A 19,007-nucleotide genomic window follows, 5' to 3' on the forward strand; every position below is an offset into this window, starting at 1 on the left:
CAGGCCTTGTTCCAGCTGGGGCAGTCAGTAAATCCAATCATGGAGCCCTGGCCCTAGGTCAGGGCGGGGCAGCAAAGAGGCACCCTTTATCAGTTTAGTAACCAGTGGTTTGTCTCCTTGTTCAGGAGAGTTGCAGGTCGCTCACCTGCAGTGGCAGAGATGGGGAGACTGCTACCCCATAGGGGAGTGGCAGGGGGGCACAGGCCCACCCACTCCACTGCGTCCCGGCCCAGGGCCCTAGAAACAGCAGTACAGGCTGTTGCTGGCTCAGCGGGGACTCCAGCCCGAAACACTCTGGCCTGAGGCCTTTAACAGCCCTCCCTATTCTCTGGCCACTTCCATTTTCCCCCTCAGTGGGTACCTGGGTTTCCGGCAGGTCACTAGGGGAGTCCAGGGTGGTGGCATCCAGCTGGGGGCCAGGCCAGCCCTCCGCCCCAGCTGGTGCTCTGGTGGCAGCAGGAGGCAGCGTTCTGGCTGACCCTCGGGGTCCAGACGGTACAAGTCGTCTGGCAGGCCCTTTGGATCAGAGGTGGTCGGAGGCCTGGGCCAGACAAGGAGCTCTGAGCAGGCCTCTGGTTCCTCCTGGCCCCTGACTAAACTCTCAGGCTGGGCTCTTATAGTCCTCGTCACGCCCCCTGGATTTCGGTCAGGTGACTAGGAGGGGCTAGATTGTGACCAAGATGGCTGCCAGAGAGGTTCGTCCACCTCTAGGTCAGTGGGTGGCCACTCCACTCCACTACACACTCACCCCACTAAACACCCACAAATTGCGCCTGTCTGAGGATTGGGGATGTCCCCACAAGCAGCTTTACTAATTAGAAAAAAATGCTTTTAAGCTGGCTCCCCCAAGCACCAGCTCCTGCTTCTCTCGGGTAGTCAACTACTCCCTTAGGGTATGTCTACACTAGCTCATTAATTCGAGCTAGGTAGGCAAATCAGGCAACCGGAGGTGCAAATGAAGCCCGGGATTTAAATATCCCGGGCTTTATTTGCATGTTCCCATCCGGCCACCATTTTTAAATCCCCCTTAGTTCGAACGAACTGCCCATGGCTACAGGCGGCAGTCAGAAGTTAATCCGAACTAAGTCCTTAGTTCGGATTAACTGTTACTCCTCATTCCACATTAAAAAATGGCGGCCGGACGGGAAGATGCAAATGAAGCCCAGGATATTTAAATCCTGGGCTTCATTTGCAACTCCAGTTGCCTGATTTGCCTACCTAGCTCGAATTAACGAGCTAGTGTAGACATACCCTTATATTGCTAATGCGAAGGGGGAGATGCCATGGGATACAAACCCTCACTTCCTCATTTTTTCAGGAAGAACGGCTCTTGCACAAGAGGGGGTTTTTGAGCAAAAAGGAGCAATCTACACAGCTCCTTTTTGCACAAAAACCTCTTGCACAAAAATGGCCCTAATTAATTATGTAAATGAAGTGTGGCAATATGCTAATCTGTGCTTCATTTGCATGAGTTTTTGCGGCAGAGAGGTGTGGACATACGAGTGTTTCTAAAATGGTGGCTACAGGCAGGTAAAAAACAAATGCCTGGGCTGGGGCGCATCGTGCACCTAGGAGATGTGTTGAGAACCCACCACAGCTGAGCTGTCCCTGGGATTGACCAACTACCTAAAGTCCATATTCTATGAAAAAAGTTGATGCCAATCTCTATCCTCCTGTTCCCAGGTCTCACAGAAGAATATCAGTTTCGCTTTCTCAGTTGAACAAGACCTTCCTGTGTCCAACATCAAACCAGCGCCGGTGCTGATCTACGATTACTATGAAACAGGTGGGAGGGCTTTGTTTAGACTACACACCAAAGGGGGGCTGTCACTGCATTTACTAAAGTTGATGGACGGTGTTGCTACTGGGGCCTTTGGAAGTCAATAGGGATTTGATGCAAACCTATTGAAGTCGCCGTTTACTTCAATGAGCTTTGGCTCAGGCCATAGGTTCTGACTGTACCTTGCAAGCCTGCTATTGAACAGGGGATGGAGAACTGGGAAGATTTCAGATATCCATTCTGAGCTTCTATGGATCAGAAACACTCCATAGGAGGGCAGCAGAGAAGATGTATAAGGGGCATCCCAGGAAGGGGATGTGTAAAGGGCATCTTACTTCAATGGGAATGTCCCCATCTCTTCCAGATGAGAATGCTGTTGCAGAATACAAGTCACTCTGCTCCTAACAACGTCTGCTAGCAGGGGAAGGGTAAGTGAGAGCTGGAAGCACTGAGCAGCCACTAGGAGGATGTGGTGAAGGTGGTGAGTTGGGAGCAAGAAGTAAGGTGAGGTGAGGTGGGAGGAGTGCTGAGTAGGTACACAGAGCTGGGATAAGCAGGACAATATACATTCCTGTAGGTTATGGCTGTCTAGTCTTCATCAGCCCAATCAAAGAACTGGGAGACAACGTTGATTTCATTTAAGAGCCCAATCCTGCTATATGCTATGTGCTCTCAGTTCTCAAAATCAGTGGGAGTTGGTGGCACTCAGTTGTTCCCAGGAAGAGTTCTGCCTTCTGCAGCCCTGGAGCCCAAGTTCATAAAATCAGATTGATGAAAAATGGCTGAAGCGTATTAAATAAGCACGAGATTCTCCTAAAATGAAGTGCTAGTTTCTGATGAGCTCTTTCTCTGAGATAAGCCTTGCCCTGGTACCCACCTAGCCAGTTCACCGGGAGCTGAGATTCATCCCATTTCTAACCAGTGCATCAATGAAATCCTTTGTGGAGAGAAAGCTGGAGCCAATATGAACCATTCTTGGAGTTGGAGCCTTGGTAGTTCAGTGGGCAACAACTCACCTGAGATGTGAAGCTGAAGTTCCGTTCCTGGAAAGACAGCATTTTTACTTCATGTTGGCTGCTACTTGCAGGGCTGGGGTGTTGGGGCTGCAGATGTGTCCAACAGCTGGGTTCTGTGGTCCAGGCTCTCACTTCTGCACTCAGGCTTGTTTTGCAGCGGAAGTGGGCCCCTAACCTAGACATCAAGGGATTGAATAATCCTCTCCCAGATTCTATGAATTCTGTGTTTTCCTTGTTCTCACTGATGTTTCTTCTTTGCTTTTTTCCTTCAGGACTGTGCTGAACAATGAACAAATGATCATGTTTCCCTTTTTCTTCCATGTTCAGTCCCAGAAAGAGACATTTCGTTCCACTACACCCTTTTAATCACAGGGAATCCGTGACAATATGTGTCATTTTTTGCCTGAACTCAGGCCTGATGCTTCTATTCCTTCCATGAAGCTGCTTTCCAGGCCCATGTCATCCTTAGTTCTCTTCAATAAATCTTCTCATTATTGGAGATGTTTCTCTGGTCTATGCTTTGTTTCCTTTTTCTAACTTGGTACCAGTAAGGATTCCCCCTCTCCCCTGCAGCGGGCTAGGTGTTTCTACTGCAATGAAGAAGAGTGAGGGGGGATTTGATAGCAGCCTTCAACTTCCTGAAGAGGATGGAGAGAGGCTGTTCCATGTTCCAAAGAGGATGGAGAGAGGCTGTTCTCAGTGGTGACAGATGGCAGAACAAGGAGCAATGGTCTCAAGTTGCAGTGGGGAAGGTCTAGGTTGGATATTAGGAAAAACTATTTCCCTAGGAGGGTGGTGAAGCACTGGGATGGGTTACCTAGGGAGGGGGTGAAATCTCCATCCCTAAAGGTTTTTAAGTCTCGGCTTGACAAAGCCCTGGCTGTGATGATATAGTTGGGGTTGGTCCTGGTTTGGTCAGGGAGCTCCACTCAATTACCTCCTGAGGTCTCTTCCAGCCCTGTGAGTCTATGATTCTATGATCAAAGATGCCATTATTATCTATGGGGACGTTTTTCTAGTCACCAGGCTCAACTTTAATGCCTTATTCATGCAGAAACCAGATCTCAGAATGATTGATTTAGGCTGTGTGTGGAGACCAAGGCATCACGTTTGGAATGTTTCTTTTACTGCTACAAGAAATATTTATATTTAAAAAAATTACAGTTCACATGTCCTGTTAGCAGAAGCACACAGGATCTTTTTCAGTGGGAAAAGCAACATGCCATGTTTATTGAGAATATGGTAGAGGAGCAGCTAGCATATGGTCACATACACACTGTTTTGCCAGTTGATGTTTATAATTACCAGTCAGTTGCTTGCCTTTACTAGTTGGCCAAGCTAGTCAGGTACAAGGATAGGGACCAGGTTCCTTTCAGCCTGGGCTGAGATCCCAGTGGAAGTGGCAGGCGAACCCAATGTCTGTGGCAGGTGCAGCTCTTTCTTATAGCAGTTTTCTTGCATTTGCATCCTCATGCTGTCTTGCTGAGTGCTTGTTTTCTCAAGTTGTTCTTCTCATTCCTTATCTATTGTCCCATCATGCTGGTTTCCATCATTGCTGTCTTGTCTTGATTGAGAACTCCCTGCCTTCCTTCTGCAGAGTCATCAGTATGCCCCCTTCTCACGTTTTGATGAGACATCCCTGTGCCCTCTCGTCTGTCCTGGTTCCTTCATAGAATACCTGGTGATGGCAGCTCTTTCTTATCTCCTGACACAGACATTCCTCATCCCTACAATGGAGAGCTTTAATTAACATAGATGCAGTATCAGCATTTGGGCAAGGGTATCACATTACAGTTTTAACAGACACGTATCTTTTTTCACAATATTCATCTGAAGTCTGAGTTCAAGTAATAATCATAAGGGTCTATTCTTGTCCTTAATTAACATCAGGTACAAATCCAAGCGATTTGCCCAATGCTAAACTATTGTAACATTATCCTAACTGAAATGTAGCTAAAATAGAATTGTATACTACACACGTAGTACAGAAACCAATGGGAGAATCAGAGACATGGCATCTAAGCTCTATGTTGGCCTTCAGCAAGAGCCTCTGCTTGGTGTCCACCCAAGAGCAAAAGCATTCTGTTCCAGCAGCATTTTACCGTCCATGGCAACATGTCAGAAAGGGAAATGCAGCAAGGCCTGTCTCCTCTCCTGCTGGGGCCCCATCTCCCTTCAATCCTATGCAATGGTGCTGACCTCTTGCACCTGGATCTCTCCAGTCTTGGAGGGAAATGTCTCCCGCCCCTCTTGTAGGTATTGCCACCTCAGTTACCCCAGCCTGGGGTCTGCAGTAGGGGCTTCTCTGCTGCCACTGCAGCCCTCCTAGCATAGTTGCTGATGCATGGGATTCCATGCCACAATTTTAGAACCAGCTGGAGCCAGTCTGGGAATGACTTAAGACAGTGTTTCCCAAATGGCATTTTGAGGCACCCTGGGGTTCTGCAAAGTGAAAATAAGGATTCTCTGAGAAAATTCTACTCACTACTAAGGATGTTAAAGAATCCCCAATTGACCCCAGGTTCCGGGGAAGTGTCACGCGGAGCCCGGAATCAGCTGGGGAATCCTTAGCTGACCCCAGGCTCCACTGCCCCTTTGAAACATGCAGAGATGGTGATTCAAAGGGGCAGCTGCCATGGAGCCCAGGGGCAGCTGAGGACTCCCCAGCTATACATTTCAAAGGAGGAATACAGAAGTGCCTATCGACTAGTCAATGGGAATTCCATCAACTAGTCAGTTAACCACATTTTAACATTCTTACTCACTACTCAGCACTGAGTGCGCAGACAATCAGTGGTATGATCACGTATTATATAACACCAGAAATCCCCGTACTCACTGTCAGGGAGTGTGGATCACTATGAGTGACTTTAACAATACAACAAGTTAATAGTATCTACATGTAGAATTTCGATTATTGATACCAAAATTCCCCATGGACCATTGGCTAAAAGAAGGAACTTTAAAGAAAAAAGCGAGTACTTCAAACACTCCTGTTACTGAAACCAGCAAGGAAGATACCGAGGTAGTTCAAGCTAATTATGAAGAATTACAGCCAAGTAATAAGAAATGCAGGTATGCTGAGGACTATTTGTCATTTGGATTCACAAGCAATGAAAATAAAGATGCTCTAGATGCCCAGTGTGTACTATGCAACAAAATATTAATAATAGTTCTTTAGTACCTGCTAAATTGTAACGACATTTTGAAACGAATCACTTGGAATACAAAGATAAAGATATTAGTTTTTTTAAGAGGAAGCTTGCATCACTTGTAAAAAGTAAACTCTTCAAGTCAAAAATTGCCAAAACAGATAACAAAAATGCAACAGAGGCATCTTACAAAGTTAACTATCATATATCGTCACAGGAGAAGCGCACACAATTGAGGAATCATAAAACCATGAGCAAAAGATATTGTAATGTGTATGTTGGATGTATGTCTTGTCAAAAAGTTGAGGCTGTGCTGCTATCAAACAATACTGTCGTGTCGTATTCACAATCTGGCTGCTGACATCCAGAAGCAGAGGTGTAGTGAGGGTGTTATGCGCCTGGAGACGAAGGCAAAATTGGTGCCCCCTCATGCCAAATAACGGGGCCCCAAACCTGACGCATAGCTGAGCTCAACCCTGGGAGAAGTGGGGGGAATTTGTAGCGCGTCTTACCTGACCCCCTCCAGTTTGGGGCTGGGTCCCACACGCACTAATCCTTAGGCAGAGGTGGAGGGAGTCAGGCTGGGGGCAGAAAGGCGGGGAGGAAGTAGTTCCAGCTGCTGGTGGCAGGCAGAGGAGCAGGTGAGCAGAGGGATGACGGGGGGGAGTGTAGGGGGACTACACTGGCACTTCACTAGTGTGGAACCCAGGGGCCACTTCCCCTCCCCCCTTCCCCACGCCCTCCTCACTACACCACTGTAAATAATCCACCTCTTAGGATATTTATTGTTTAATGAATTACTTATTTTACTAACTACAGACATAAAAATTATCTAGTTTTGTGGTTTACATTCTGTTAAATATTTTTTTCTCTTTAATTTGTTCATATCCCAGTCTCATTAGGTTCATGTCTTTTACATAAAAATGTCATTCTTAAATATGTAAGTTTTATAAAACATGAGAAGTTAATGTTATGCAACCTAAATATGAATTTCATCACTATAATATTTCATTCAAGCATTTAAAACCACTGTTATAGCCAATGAGTAACACATTGCTTTAATGAATAAAAGTAAAAAAGATTTTGAGCATATCAAATTTATTGTAATAGAGAGGTAGCTGTGTTAGTTGAATCTTGGTAAAACAAAAAGAAAAAAAGTTATGTAGCACTTTAAAGACTAACAGGATACCTAATAAATTTATTATAAGCGATCTGTAATGTTTCCTAACTGCCCATTTACTTACCTAGTTAATCTAATTGTTTTTCACATTATCGCACAGCAAAAAACTACACAAGAGTTATCAATGTAAGAGATTAATTTACCTGTTAAAATAACACACTGAAAAACTTTTAAATAAAACTAACACAAGACACACAACCTTGCTTTCTTGAAGGCCCTTGAAGCAATAACTAACCTAAGGCTGAGGATACTCTGCAAGCGTGGCTTTCTGTCTGCCATGAGGACTTTTTCCTTCAGGTTGCCATGAGATTCTATCCTTAAGTAAAGGAGAGAGGTCTCTCTGAGCCGCTCTTCCAAATTTCACACAAGCCATTCAACTGAAGCCATAGATATCATGATTCAAGGCCAACTTTGCCTTGAGCAGACTGCCTCTCCAGGTGTTCACAATCACAACATCCAAATACGTATAAGACTTTTAGTTGAGAAAGCCACGTTAATCCCAAGTCTCTGCTATGACTGGGAGATGGAAAATTGGCAACAAAACGTGCTCTTTCTGCCGTCTCCAAAGCCAAATGTTAGACTCTGCTATGCCATCAAATTCATGGCTTGCAGCTCAGTTGCCATGAGCCGCAGCATAGATAACAACTTTAAGTGTTTGAGCGGTCGTGTGAGATCACCGACAACTCATGCCATCCCAAAGACAGCATGGAAACGCTGTGCACTGTATACTCATGCACTCACACGTGATTACCTGGCAATACAAAAAGGCAAGACAAGACAAGACAAAACAAAATACGGCAAGATTAAATACGGCAAAGTCAGGGTGTGCATTATAGATAGGAGCTCAGTTTATGCCGGAATTCTCATGTTTAAAAGGTAGATGCGCATTATGCATAGGTGTGCATTATAGTCAGGATTTTACGGTATACACAAACATCATAAAGTATTTTCCAACCATAAATGGCAACAATAACTGGATTTGAAATCTATTAAGTATAACAAGAAAATCCAGTCAGTTTTTTGTCGCAAGATTATGAAAACCTAATTGAAATTGCTTCAGATGGCCAAGTAATACAAAAATTTAAAGAAGTTTCTCTGATTACATTTTGGGGTGGTTTATGCCAAGAATATTCAGCTTTATCAAGATGTGCAATTCGTCAGTTGTTACTCTTCACCAGCACATACTTGTCCGAAACTGAGTTCTCGAATTACGCAGCAACAAAAATGAAAACAGAAATCGACTGAATGCCGTGCCAGATAAGTGAATCCAACTTTCCAGTATTAATCCAAATATAAAAAGAATTTGCCAAGAAAAGAAGAAAACCCACTCTTCGTATTGAAAACTTCCAATATAATGCATATTAATTATTGAGCTTTATTTTTTGTACACATTAAATGTGATTTTAATTTTGTTTTTAAATATGTGCAATTAAACTAAATGTTGATCTTGTGACCTTGTTTAGCATTTGTTTATTATTATCCTTACTTATTTGTGGTCTACTTTTTCAGCTCCGTATATCAGACTGTTATTAAGGGTTCTGCGAAATTCTTGCAAGTTTAAAAGGGTTCCGTGGCCAAATAAAATGGGGAAACACTGATTTAAGGTTCCAGCTCTCGTGTATTCAACCCTGCCTAGGGGGATCCCTCTGATTCTTTCCACACTTGCTCATCTCCTGGGAAATAGCAGCCAATCAGGGTTGCTGCACGTGTCAGGCAGAGCTTTCCCCCTGCCCATCAAGAACCAAAGGTGTTTTCAGGTGGAGATTAGGGAGGGAGTGGTTGACACCATTCTCACTGAAGGGGAAAAGTCAGCATGGAGCAGAAAGAGCAGTTTGTAGGTTACTCTGCGGCCTGCTGTTAAGAATGGGTCAGACTTCTCCCTGCTCCTCCTCCCAGCAGCACCTGCCTGGCAGAGGTCAGATGAGGTGAAGCCCCCTTAAGGTTGCAGGAGGAACCTAGGTGAAACGAGTTAATGGGATGATGTGGGTCTGGGGCTGTATCACTGATTGCCGGGAGGAGACCAGTCAGAGTAGGGTGGGAAGTGTAGCACTGATTTCTGGGATGGGGCAGGCCATTGTGGGGGAAGCCCTCTGCCCCAGCGAGGGGGAGGATCCAGTTCCCCCTAAGGCAGAAGCAGGGACTAGCTAACAAAGCCAGAGAGAAGACAGAAAAGAAAAGGAGAGGGAGCAACCAAAGGTGGGAATCCCCAGAGAGGAGGTCTGAGTTTAGACTGGGAAAGCCCAGGAGGATCCCCCTTCAGCATTCTCCAGGCAACAAGTACCAGGCCTATGCGGCTCCACTGCCAGATAAGAAGGAACAGCTAGGACCACCACCTGGCTGTGACTGGGTGTTTGGACACCTGGGTGGGACTAGAGCTATAGGGCTGGCCACCCCCAATGCACTGTGACTTTTGTGGATGAGAATCCTGCAAGCAGAGCCCAGCGGCCCTCCCAGGGGGTGGCAGACATCTGCTCGAAACCACCTCCCAGGTATCAGGATAATGGTGGTAGCTTGGGGGGGGGGGGGTGGCAGAGCACTGGAGGGGAAGCCCTATATGAGCTCCTGACACTCCAGCCACAAATAGGGGAGCTGTGTAAATGTAAGAAAAAAGGCCTTTTTCTATAGCCATAGGCCTGTAGCCATAGAGCCTTCATCTGCAGCCAGACTGAAAGCAGCAGCTGTTAGCTCAGAAGCAGGAAGTCACATATTCTCCTCACATTCCATCTAACTGTCCACACCAATGCACTTTGACGGGAACCATTTCCCAGGCACACACTAGGTAATGTCTTACGCGTACATGTATTGTAAGGAAATGACTACGCGCTGTACTTTTTGCCTTTGTTACCACCGTCTCTGTGTCGCTTCCTAATTAACTGAATGTTCCCTTACAATGTTAGCAATAAAGACATTCAGAAAACAAGATCTGGCATTTTAACTGCTTTTATTAGACTATACTGGGGCATTTGAAAAGAGCCTTGCAATAAGTTATTGCCAGTTCTCCCAAGTCTGGGGTGGCACTCTCTCCTTTGTTCTCTTCTCACTTAACCGAGACAGAGGCAGGGGCAATCCGTCTCTTGATGGATCTCCTGCCATTTCTCTTCTTGGAAGGTAAAGGCACAGCCTGATTTAAGGGCAGGACCCCGCCCTGAGAGATGATGACGCCTCCCAGCAGTTTCTTGAACTCTGAGTCGCTGTGGATGGCCAGCTGCAAGTGCCGCGGGGAAATCCGACGCTTCTTGCTGCGTGCAGCGACTTCCCCAGCAATATCCATAATCTCATGAGTCAGGTACTGAAGCACTGCAGCCATGTAGACCGGTGCTCCAGCTCCAATACGGTCTGCAAATTGTCCTTTGCGCAGCAGTCTGTCTATGCGACTGACAGAGAACAGCAGCCCAGCCCGGGAAGAACGGGTGATTTTGGCCTTGGCCTCCTTTGTGTTTGAAGTCTCACCAGAGTGCTCAGACTCAGACTCAGACTCAGTCTCAGTCTCAGACATGTTGCAGAATTCTACTGTTTGTTCCAGCAACACTTGGCTTGACTTTTTTGGTTTTGTTTGCTCTGTTTGGTTTACCAGATTCTTTACTTGAGTTGGCCTTAGTGTGTTTCCTTGCTTGGCTCTGCTTCTCTGTGTCTTTCTTTGCTTGACTTGTCTGTCTCTCTCTTTCCACGCTCTGTTCACTTGGTTTTCTCTCTCTCTTATTTTGCCTTCTTTTAATTTCTTCCTGATCTGCCCAATTATGACTGGCCTGACAAAAGTGTGGCTTGGCTAAGTCACCTCTTGAAATCACCACAGTTGTGTCCCAACCCTGTCTGAGCCTGCAACCTTTTATAACCTGGGCACATTGTGCAACCTTGCTTTCTGATTGGTTGTCTGAGAACCAATAGGAAGCTGCCTCATTTGTTAGCCAAGCTAGAGGGACTACTAGATCATCCTTTTGTGACATCATTCCCATTGACTCTCACTTTGCATTGGATTTTAGCTAGTGAGCTTTGCTATTAGCAAAACAAAAGTTAATATAGAAATGTAAAACTGTTTCACATTTCTGTATTAACTTTTGTTTAGTCTTTGAAGTTATGAAGCACTCCCCAGACAAATAGTAACCTACCCATTTCCATTAGCAAGTAACACACTTTTCTAGGCAGACACACCAAAGGCAGAAACTCCTAGGCTACATCTACACTGGCCCCTTTTCCGGAAGGGGCATGTAAATTTCACCAGTCGTCGTAGGGAAATCCGCGGGGGATTTAAATATCCCCCGCGGCATTTAAATAAAAATGTCCGCCGCTTTTTTCCGGCTTTTAAAAAAGCCGGAAAAGAGCGTCTAGACTGGCCCCGATCCTCCGGAAAAAGTGCCCTTTTCCGGAGGCTCTTATTCTTACTTTGAAGTAAGAATAAGAGCCTCCGGAAAAGGGCACTTTTTCCGGAGGATCGGGGCCAGTCTAGACGCTCTTTTCCGGCTTTTTTAAAAGCCGGAAAAAAGCGGCGGACATTTTTATTTAAATGCCGCGGGGGATATTTAAATCCCCCGCGGATTTCCCTACGACGACTCGTGAAATGTACATGCCCCTTCCGGAAAAGGGGCCAGTGTAGACGTAGCCCTAAAGCATAGCAGCCTAGTCTAATTTTTAACTCTCACAACCTCCCTCCAAACAGCTACATATTCAGATCCTTTCTACTATCCTAAAAATAATGTTTCCTCTCTCATCCGCAAGAGGAGCTTGCTTTCTTTTTTAAATCAAACATATCCAAGCCTCTCAAAATCATGAAGTCCTAAAATTCTTACAATGCCTTTTGCAGGTAAATGGTAGTAGAGATACTGCTTTATAGATAAGTGGTAGTAGAGATACTGGCTTATAATATACATAAGGGCTGTGTCTACACTGGGCCACTTATTCCGGAAAATCAGCCGCTTTTCCGGAATAGGCTGCGAGCTGTCTACACTGGCCCTTGAATTTCCGGAAAAGCAACGATGCTCTACTGTACAAAATCAGCCGCTATTCCGGAAAAACTATTCTGCTCCCGCTCGGGCATAAGTCCTTATTCCGGAACATTGTTCCGGAAAGGGCCAGTGTAGACAGCCCAGTAGTCTTTTCCGGAAAAGCGCATCTACATTGGCCACAAACGCTTTTCCGGAAAAAGGGCTTTTCCGGAAAAGCAGCCTGCCAATGTAGACGCTCCTTTTCTGGAAAAACTGAAAACGGAATAGTATTCCGTTTTAAGCAGTTCCGGAAATTCATGCCAGTGTAGACACAGCCATATTGTTTTGTGTATATATGGTAATGTTCTACTCTTTGTTGAATTGTTATAAATCAACAATTATTTTTCAGCAAATAGTTCTATTTGTTGAAAAAAATGTTTTGTGCCACAAAAATTAGCTTTTGAATTCAGAATCTATTTGATGAACAATTTTGACAGGAAAAAATAAGTAACCCCCCCCCCCGCCCCCCGAAAACGTATTTTTTTAAAATGTTTTGTTTAGAAATTTATTGCCCTTTAAAAAGTCACCCACCTCCACAGCCTCAAAAGGTGCTTCATTTTGGGGCATTTTTCACATCCTTTCACTGTGGGTGCAACAAACCTCTTCATTTAACCAGATACAATATATATTTTTTTAATTTTCACTTTGTCCACCAAACTGAAACTCATTTATTCACCCAGCTCTAATCAGGAATAACTCCATTGGCCAGAACATACTTCAAACGGCCAGTGATAGCAGTATATAACTTCATATTCATACTGGGAGCCATTCTGCCCCCCTTTTGATACTGAGTCATAAATGACTGCACACAGAGCTCTGTTGCCATCCATGGGGTTAATTATCTGCTCAGATACTGCTCAGGTAGGGCAAGGCAGAAACAAGCCCACAGACCCGTGCTTCACTGATGTTTTGTTCATTCTTTGGGGGAGCTGATGCCATGAAAAAGTGAAATTAGAATTTGTGTTCATCTCCTCAACATGCTTGCATGTAAACAAAATCTGACAGTCCTGACCGAAGTCCTGAAGCTACAGTTATTACTCAGGGAAGGAATTCTCACTCATGCCTCCAATGAGACTACTGTAAAAGCCCTTTTATCCAGCACTTCACTAGTTGACAAGCTCACTGAGTCTGAATTTCTGATCTGCACAGAAAGTCTGGTTTTCAGTGCGGTTGGTGTGGGGCTGGCAGGGAACTGGGCTGTGAGAGGGGCTTTGAGATGTGCTCTGGGAGGGGCTTGGACCAGGGACTGGGGCACAGGACAGACTTGGGTTGCCAGATGTGGGGCAGGGATAGTGTTCCCTGTAAGCTGTGCACTTGTGCGGCTGCTCAGAAGATATTCTAGTGCCGCCCAGCTGATTAGCAAAGCAGCTAGGTTTTGCTTTTAATGGTGGTGCACATTCACACGTGCCTTGATGCATATAACATGTATTTTGTATCTGGATGGAAATAATCCACACACAGAGGGAAAAGATTGGAGGGAACATTGTGGGGCACTCAACTCCAGCAACCTCCACCAGCGTTCCCCATCTCAGCTGTTGTGGGTAGAAGTGCAGCTAGGAGGTTCTGCAGGCATACTGCCACCATTCCCCTCCCTGAGTACTGCCACTGGGAACTGCAGGGAGTGGTGCCTGCAGATGGAGACCAGTGTGCTTGTTGGTTGCAGAGCCACCTGACTTTGCCTCCACCAGAAGCAGCTGCTGCTGGTGGGGATCCTGGGCTTGTGTCCTCCCCAGCATCCCAAGTCCCTCCAGTGCCCCAATCCCCTCATGCACCCAAGCCCCTTTGGGAGCCTGTGCTCCACAGCCCTTCTCATGCTCCTCCCCCCTCATACTCCAAACCCCTCCCTCTTAGTTAGGTGGTTCTGAATTCTCAGCACCTCTAGAAATCAAGTCACTTTTAGTTAATAGCTTAAATATGGGGTTAGGTATGAAATTCAAGCAGCCAAAGTTTTGTAAATATTGATCAGTTTCTCTGGCCGCCTGAAGTTGGTGATGTCTCTTGTGTCTCTTGTGGTACCTAAGTGGAGAGTAAAAGTTTTTGCTATTTCAGGACTAGCCTGACATACCTAATACTGCTCGGCAGAGAAGTAATCAGGCTAGGTTTTGGCTAGCACAAACTCTTACACATTGTATATTTCATATTAATTTTTGAGTATTTATATGGCAAGGGATGGGAACAGGCAAGGAAAAATTGCTGTAAGAGTAATTAATTTGTGGTTATTTTTGCACGAGCTAATATAACCACCTTTCCCTCTCAGTTGTCTGTTACATATAATGGATGTATTTTCCATGACCATTCAACTTGTTTTAACTGACAAACTTCCATTATTTTAAAATAATGATTACATACAATTTATACTCAAACATTACTCTCAGTTTTCCCTTTTAAAAAAAGATGAGCAAAATACAACCCCTGGGCTGGACCCAGCCTGCCAAATATACTCCATGGCCCAGCAGAAGAATCAGGCAGACTCCTTGCCTGCCCTGCCCCCTCACAGCACTCAGAGCTGTGGGAGCCATAAACTTTTCTGAGCACCACCATGAGCTAGGGGTGGAGAAAGAGAGTGTGTTTTCAAGGCAGACAGCACGCAAAGTATGCCCCCGGGGGCTTGTGGTAGTCAGAGAATCACATGAGCCCAGCAGCCAGCTGCTTTGAGTGGCATATGGGGGCATGGAAGGCAGGGAGCTGCAGGACCTGCTGGGCTTGCTGGCCAGGAGCCACCTAGGTAGGCACCTGTGGGCTAGAGCCTGCCTCTGGCACCCCAACCCCTACCCCTTCCTTCTCTCCCCTCATGCACCTCTACTCCATGTAACACAAACCCTCTGCATCCTTGCTCCTGAACTCACACCCTCTCTCAGACCTTGTACTCCAATCCCCTGCCCAAGGTCATAACCTCCCTCCATTCTTAGGTCACAGCCCAAGCCCCTAACCTCCTTCCTGTGCCCCCTAGATGGACCTGGCTCAGGCACCAGGCAGGATAAAGGACATCCCAATGGTAGGCAGGTGGGGGTGGCTTCTAGAGTGGCCTAGGGGATTGGGCAATTGCCTAGGAACCACCCCTCCCAGATCCTACACCCCAATCCTCTGCCCCAAGTCACAACCCCCTCTTTCATTCTAACTCCCACCCAGATTCCTCCTACACCACCCAAGCTCTCCTCTGCACCCAACCTTTCTTTCATTAGTAACATGGAAGAGTGGCCCTTGACCATTTACTACATTCTTGTAGTGTCTCCCCATCAAAAATTATTGCCCACCCCTGCTTTAAAAGGATGATCATTTATGTTAACCTCCCAGATATTTAATAATTTCATAAAGCCTGTTTCTAATATCACTTGTACTGATATAAATCTGATTTTACTCTAAAATAGTCAATGGTTTTATTAAAAAACAAAACAAAAAACAAACAAAACCCACAACAAAAACCATAAGAATAAAATAAAAACCAAGCCCATGATTACATTTTTCTATCTTGAGTTTGCTCTTTTCTATGCAATACACAGCAACTCGACTATAGGAAGAATGTTCCTAATATTTAGTCTATTGGAGGAAATGCCTGAGCAAACACAGGAATCATCTCCAAAAATACCATTTTGATAATTTCTGATATAAATTTCTTAATGAAATGAATGAGTTATATCTTTCTAGGATTTCATACAATATTTTCAATTATGCTACCTCACCCACCTCTCCTTATAACTGCAGGAGATTAAAAGAGGAAATCCATTTACAAAACAAGATCTGGCATTTTAACCGCTTTTATTAGACTATACTGAGGCATTTGAAAAGAGCCTTGCAACAAGTTAGTGCCAGTTCTCTCAAGTCTGGGGTGGCACTCTCTCCTTTGTTCTCTTCTCATTTAACCGGGACAGAGGCAGGGGCAATCCGTCTCTTGATGGATCTCCTGCCATTTCTCTTCTTGGAAGGTAAAGGCACAGCCTGATTTAAGGGCAGAACCCCGCCCTGAGAGATGGTGACACCTCCCAGAAGTTTCTTGAGCTCTGAGTCACTGTGGATGGCCAGCTGCAAGTGCCGCGGGGAAATCCGACGCTTCTTGCTGCGTGCAGCGACTTCCCCAGCAATATCCATAATCTCGTGAGTCAGGTACTGAAGCACTGCAGCCATGTAGACTGGTGCTCCAGCTCCAATACGGTCTGCAAATTGTCCTTTGCGTAGCAGTCTGTCTATGCGACTGACAGAGAACAGCAGCCCAGCCCGGGAAGAACGGGTGATTTTGGCCTTGGCCTCCTTTGTGTTTGAAGTCTCACCAGAGTGCTCAGACTCAGACTCAGACTCAGTCTCAGACATATTGCAGACTCGTAGCTTAGTTTAATTTTTACTTCCTTGTCTTGGCTTGCCTGGTTTTCTTTTCCTTTCTTTAATGGTTTGTCTTTTTTTCCTTGCCTTGCCTTACTTGCTGGTCTGTGTTCGCTTTATCTTTCTTTCCTTTGCCTTCTTTGCTCACTTCCTGGTTTGTCTTGGTGAAATGTAGCTTGGGTAAGCTACCTCTTGAAAAGCAACCAGAGTTTCCACTGACCTTGTCTGAGCTGCAGACCTTTTATAACCTTGGCAGAGGAGAAAATGTACTTCTGATTGGTTGGGTGTGAACCAATGGGAAACTGCATTCTTTATTATCCAAGCTGGTGGAGACATGTCATTCTTTATGACATCATTGTCATTGACTCACCCTTTGTACTGTAGCTTTAGCCAGCTACACAAGATAGCTATGTCTCAAGAGGACTGTGAAGAGCTACAAGACGATCGCACAAGACTAGAGAATAAAATGGCAGTTGAAATTCAATGTTGATAAATGAAAGAAATGCACATTGGAAAATGTAATGCCATCATACATATAACATTATGGAGTCTAAATTATCAGTTAACACTAGAATCATAGGATCATAGAACTGGAAGAGACCTCAGAAGGTCATCAAGTCCAGCCCCCTGCTCTAGGCAGGACCAATCCCAACTAAATCAACCCGGCCAGGGCTTTGTCAAGCCGAGACTTAAACACCTCTAGGGATGGAGACTCCACCACTTCCCTAGGTAACCCATTCCAGTGCTTCACCACCTTCCTAGGGAAATAGTTTTTCCTAATATCCAACCTGGACCTCTCCCACCACAACTTGAGACCATTGCTCCTTGTTCTGCCATCTGTCACTACTGAGAACAGCCTCTCTCCATCCTCTTTGGAACCTCCCTTCAGGAAGTTGAAGGCTGCTATCAAATCCCCCCTCACTCTTCGCTTCTGCAGACTAAACAGACCCAAGTATCTCAGCCTCTCCTCATAAGTCATATGCTCCAGCCCCCTAATCATTTTGGTTGCCCTCCGCTGGACTCTCTCCAATGCATCCACATCCTTTTTGTAGTGGGGGGCCCAGAACTGGACACAATACTCCAGATGCGGCCTCACCAAAGCCGAATAAAGGGGAATGATGACATCTCTGGATCTGCTGGCAATGCTCCTCTTAATGCAACCTAATATGCCATTAGCCTTCTTGGCTACAAGGGCACACTGTTGACTCATATCTAGTTTCTCATCCACTGTAACCCCCAGGTCCTTTTCTGCAGAAATATTACTTAACCGGTTGGTCCCCAGCTTGTAACTATGCTTGGGATTCTTCCGTCCCAAGTGCAGAACTCTACACTTGTCCTTGTTGAACCTCATCAGATTTCTTGTGGCCCAATCCTCCAATTTGTCTAAGTCATTCTGTACCCTATCTCTGCCCTTAAGCGTATCTACCTCTCCCCCCAGCTTAGTGTCATCCGCAAACTTGCTGAGGGTGCAATCCATCCCCTCATCCAGATCATTAATAAAGATATTGAACAAAACCGGTCCTAGAACCGAACCTTGGGGCACTCCACTAGAAACCGACCGCCATCCTGACATCGAGCCATTGATCACTACCCGCTGGGCCTGGCCTTCTAGCCATCTTTCTATCCATCTCACCGTCCATTTATCCAATCCGCATTCCCTTAACTTGCTGGCAAGAATATTGTGGGAGACCGTATCAAAAGCCTTGCTAAAGTCAAGGTATATAACATCCACTGACTTCCCCATGTCCACAGAGCCAGTTACCTCATCATAGAAGCTAATCAGATTGTTCAGGCATGACTTGCCCTTTGTGATCTTGGAGTCCTTGTAGATAGTTCTCTGAAAACATCCACTCAGTGTGCAGCAGCGCTCAAAAAAATAAACAGAATGTTAGGATCATTAAGAAAGGAATTGAGAATAAGACAGAATATCTTAGTGCCTCTATATAAATCCATGGTACATCCTGAATACAGCATGCTGATGTGGTCTCCTTGTCTCAATAAAGATATCCTGGCATTTGAAAAAGTTCAGAAAGGGGCCACAGAAATAATTAGGGCTATGGAATGGCTGCTATATAGGCGATATTAATAGTAGTGGGACTTTTCAGCTTGGAAAAAAGATGATTAAGGGGGAGGTATGATCATGATTGTTGTGGAAAAGTGAAAAAGGAAATATTGTTTACTTCTCTTCATAACACAAGAACCAGGGGTCACCAAATGCCATTAATAGACAGCGGGCTCGTCTACACTGGCCCCTTTTCCGGAAGGGGCATGTAAATTTCACCAGTCGTCGTAGGGAAATCCGCGGGGGATTTAAATATCCCCCGCGGCATTTAAATAAAAATGTCCGCCGCTTTTTTCCGGCTTTTAAAAAAGCCGGAAAAGAGCGTCTACACTGGCCCCGATCCTCCCCTTCCCTGGAGCCCTTAAAGATGCAGCCTCAGGGGAAAGGGTTTATAGCAGACAGGAGGCCCTGACAGCCCTGAGCCACCTGCAGCTGCCACAGCTTCCCTTTGGGCCACAATGAGCAGGGATTTCCCTACATCCCCCTCCCCAAGTTGAGAACTAGTTACATGCCAATTTAGTGAT

The 19,007-nt window shown here is 45.5% G+C and overlaps 3 protein-coding genes across 4 annotated transcripts in view; 1 reads left to right on the plus strand and 2 right to left on the minus strand.

Moving 5' to 3' along the window:
- LOC102455926 (ovostatin-like) overlaps nt 1-8,581 on the plus strand; it is a 75,646-nt gene extending 67,065 nt beyond the window's left edge. For both annotated transcript variants that reach the window (XM_006136392.4, XM_006136393.4), the window contains exons 34-36: nt 1,684-1,786; nt 2,145-2,208; nt 3,069-8,581. In XM_006136392.4, coding sequence (XP_006136454.2) covers nt 1,684-1,786; nt 2,145-2,185 — 144 coding nt within the window. In that variant the 3' untranslated portion in view covers nt 2,186-2,208; nt 3,069-8,581. The remainder of the gene's footprint in view (nt 1-1,683; nt 1,787-2,144; nt 2,209-3,068) is intronic.
- A 1,584-nt stretch (nt 8,582-10,165) lies between these two features.
- On the minus strand, nt 10,166-10,624 carry LOC102456592 (histone H2A-like). Its single transcript, XM_075935249.1, has one exon. It carries the CDS (start codon nt 10,622-10,624, stop codon nt 10,166-10,168), a length of 459 nt encoding a protein of 152 aa, XP_075791364.1.
- A 5,335-nt stretch (nt 10,625-15,959) lies between these two features.
- On the minus strand, nt 15,960-16,412 carry LOC142830526 (late histone H2A.2.2-like). Its single transcript, XM_075936125.1, has one exon. The coding sequence runs from the start codon at nt 16,410-16,412 to the stop codon at nt 15,960-15,962; it is 453 nt and encodes a 150-aa protein (XP_075792240.1).
- Nucleotides 16,413-19,007: the final 2,595 nt, after the last annotated feature.

This window comes from Pelodiscus sinensis, chromosome 1 (genome assembly GCF_049634645.1).
Source record: "Pelodiscus sinensis isolate JC-2024 chromosome 1, ASM4963464v1, whole genome shotgun sequence".
Taxonomy (NCBI): Eukaryota; Metazoa; Chordata; order Testudines; family Trionychidae; genus Pelodiscus; species Pelodiscus sinensis.

Excerpts from the sequence above, each read along its gene's own strand:
- LOC102456592 (XM_075935249.1), bottom strand. The coding sequence starts at position 10,624 with ATGTCTGAGACTGAGACTGAGTCTGAGTCTGAGTCTGAGCACTCTGGT.
- LOC142830526 (XM_075936125.1), bottom strand. The coding sequence starts at position 16,412 with ATGTCTGAGACTGAGTCTGAGTCTGAGTCTGAGCACTCTGGTGAGACT.